At 47.0% G+C, this 2,943-nt stretch overlaps 1 protein-coding gene across 1 annotated transcript in view; it reads right to left on the reverse strand.

Annotated features, from left to right (window-relative positions):
• Positions 1-218: 218 nt before the first annotated feature.
• Srsf4 (serine and arginine rich splicing factor 4) overlaps positions 219-2,943 on the reverse strand; it is a 31,719-nt gene continuing 28,994 nt past the window's right edge. The window contains exons 5-6 of the mRNA XM_004642904.3: positions 1,948-2,025; positions 219-1,729 (exon numbers count right to left, since the gene is read on the reverse strand). Of these exons, the coding sequence (XP_004642961.1) occupies positions 886-1,729; positions 1,948-2,025 (922 nt within the window). The 3' untranslated portion in view covers positions 219-885. The remainder of the gene's footprint in view (positions 1,730-1,947; positions 2,026-2,943) is intronic.

The raw sequence follows: 2,943 nt of genomic DNA on the forward strand, positions 1-2,943 counted from the left end.
TGAATGTCTTTACTTTTTTTTTTTTTTTTTTGCGGAACTGGTGATTGAACTCAGGCCCTCGCACTTGCCAGGGAAGTCTTCACTCTCCTGGGTGGGAAAATTCCTTGAGAAAGGCTGTCTTCCTACCACAGATGAAACAAAACAGCCATGACAGATGAGCACTTATGTTAATGACAGACCAAGTTACATCAGGAAATACAATTCTGATTCAAGCATCATGAAATTTTGTCAAGCAAAAATAGTCTTTATTCAAATTTACTGGAAACAGGGGTCACTATACTTTGCAAGACAGGGAAAAATAAAATTAAAAAAAATTCTTTTCTTTTTTTTTAATATAAAACAATATAATCACAATACCAGAATATGGAACTCTACAGTTTACTTCCTATGGATTACTGTAGGTATCAATTTTCCTCGACTGTGCTATTCACAACTTTGTTAAGTCCAAAAATATGAAACCAAAGTGGTAGGAAACTGAAGACTTAGCACTTTCACTAAATGGCATACATCAAAGGGCATCAATTCAAGGGCAAAAATGGTTGAACTCACCATACCTACCTATGCCATCATTCCAGCCTTAGTGCTGTCCAGGTACTGAACTCCCTGAAGGAAAGGCCAGGCCTGAAAGCCAAGGCGTTTTGGATATTCTACTGTGGGCCATGAGGAAAGGGAGTTTCAAAGAGATTTTTTTCAGTCGAGCAGGAAGGCCTGGTGCCAAGAGGCTTTACTGAGAGGAAGCACTTAGATTTTAACAATTATAGACACACCATTAGGGGGGTTAAAAATGTACAGCAGTGACAGATGTTCTACCTCAATCACTTGTGCTACAGCTACCAAACATGTACAAAAGACTTCTCAGGTAGTTCCAGCTGTGGTTGTAGCCAGTTAGGACCTTGAATGAGACCTAGATCTAGACCGAGAGGGCGATCTGGAAGCAGACCTGGATCGAGACTTGGACTGAGATCGGGTTTTGGAAGCTGACTTTGATCTGGAGCGTGATTCTGTCGGAGGGTTTGGTTTTGATTTGGAATTTGATCTTGACCTGGACTGGGCCTCTGGATTGGGGCCGGCATCTTCACTCTCCCCTCGGCTTTCCCTCTGGCCAGACTCAGCCTTGGCGTGTTCCCGCTCCTTTGATGCTGAGCGAGACCGTGACCTGGACTGGGAGCGGTCAGTGTCTTCTTTCTTCTTCTTCTTGCTGCTGCTGCTGCTGCTGCCCACCTTGCTGTCTCGCTTGCTGCTGCGCTTCCTACTCCGCTCACTCTTGCTGCGGCTACGGCTGCGACTGCGGCTCTCCTCCCTGCTCCTCTTCCTGCCCTTCCTCTTGTCCTTGCTTTTGCTGCGGCTGCGGCTGCGGCTGCCCCCCTTGCTCCTGCTCCGGCTCCTGCTCTTGAGGACACTCTTCTCCTGGCTCCGGCTCTTCTCTTTGCTCCGGCTCCTGCTCACACTCCCTCGCTTCTCTTCCTCCACTCTCCTCTCCTGGCTCCTGCTCCTACTTTTACTCTTGCTTTTATGCCGGCTGGGACTCCGACTCTTGGGCTTCCCAGTGCTGTCGTTGTTCTGGATCTTGTCTTCAGCATGGTCTTTGCTCTTGCTGCGGCTCTTGTTAGCGCTGCGGCTCCGGCTGCGGCTCTTGTGCTCCTTGCTGGGACTCCTGCTTTTCTCCTTCTTGCTGCGGCTGCGACTCTGGCTGCGGCTGCGGCTTTTGCTCCGTGAGTGGGAACCTGACCTGAGGAGACATGAGATGTGATGTTATGTTCCATGCTAATTGGGATGAAAAGACCACAGAGTGGTACATGACTGCCCTGCTAAGGACTGTTCTCTGGACCCCCCCAGTGTTAATGTGGAGCTGTAAAAGCTGGAGTGACCAAAGATGTAAAAGCAAAATCAAAGTGAGATGTGGTGTGGTGCTTCCTGCCAACCTCCCCAACCCCAAGGCAGACTTACCTGGACCGGGATCGACTGCTTTTGCTGCTGCCACTTCGGCTTCTGCTCTTCCGGGAATGTCTGCTCCGAGAGCGAGACCTGTTGAGAGTAATTTAAAACTTGCTGACAAAAGGTTAGTGATAACAGTCAATCAGGACAGTCTTTCTTTTGTTTTTGGTGCTGGGAATTGGGTGTTCTACCACTAGCCTACTCCTCAGCCTCAAGACGTTCTTTCAAGCAAACATGGACACTTCTACCAGACACAGCAGTACATGCTGTTAATCCCACCTACTTGGCAGGCTAAGGCAGGCAAGTTTCAAGCCAGTATGATCAACTTATTGAGACCCTGCTGCTAAATACAATTAGTAAAAGTGCTGGAGGCAGAGCTTAGTGTCACAGCACTTGCCTAGCATGCAAGAGGCCTTGGGTTCAATGTCTAGCATTATGGGAGGAAGAAAAAAAAAAAAAAAAAAGTACAGCCCTGGCTGTATCTTGACACAAATTCTTTCCAGTGGTCTAGGTTCACAAGCCTAGCCTCCTGCAAACATTCTACCTGGACAGCGCACCCAGAACTCTTGACTCCAAATTTGAGTCCCAAATTTTCTCCCTAGATCTGCTTCTTTTATTGGGTTATTTCCACTAATGCCACTGTGGTTTATCTAGATCCTCATGTGAGAAACAATAGCCATCCTGGATTCTATTCCCTCATCTACTGATGGTTTTGTCTCTTCATCCTTTGCAGTCCACCCACCTTGGCCGCTGCCTCCCAGGACTGCCATCACCTTCCCTGGCAGCACAATGAACTTCCCATCCTGCTCCCTCAGGCACTCTGACATTTACTTTCTCTTCCCCTCACTGTAATCAAAGGACTGTCTTAAAGACTCTCCAAGCCTCAGAAAACCATTAATTATGCTCAGAGCTTCCTGGGCATCGTTGCTTAGAAAGGGCTCCTATCAAAAATGTCTAACCTGCATCTTTTTTTTTTTTTTAATTTTTTTTTTTAACATTTATTTATTT

Source organism: Octodon degus, unplaced genomic scaffold (genome assembly GCF_000260255.1).
Source record: "Octodon degus isolate 3935 unplaced genomic scaffold, OctDeg1.0 scaffold00163, whole genome shotgun sequence".
Lineage (NCBI taxonomy): Eukaryota > Metazoa > Chordata > Mammalia > Rodentia > Octodontidae > Octodon > Octodon degus.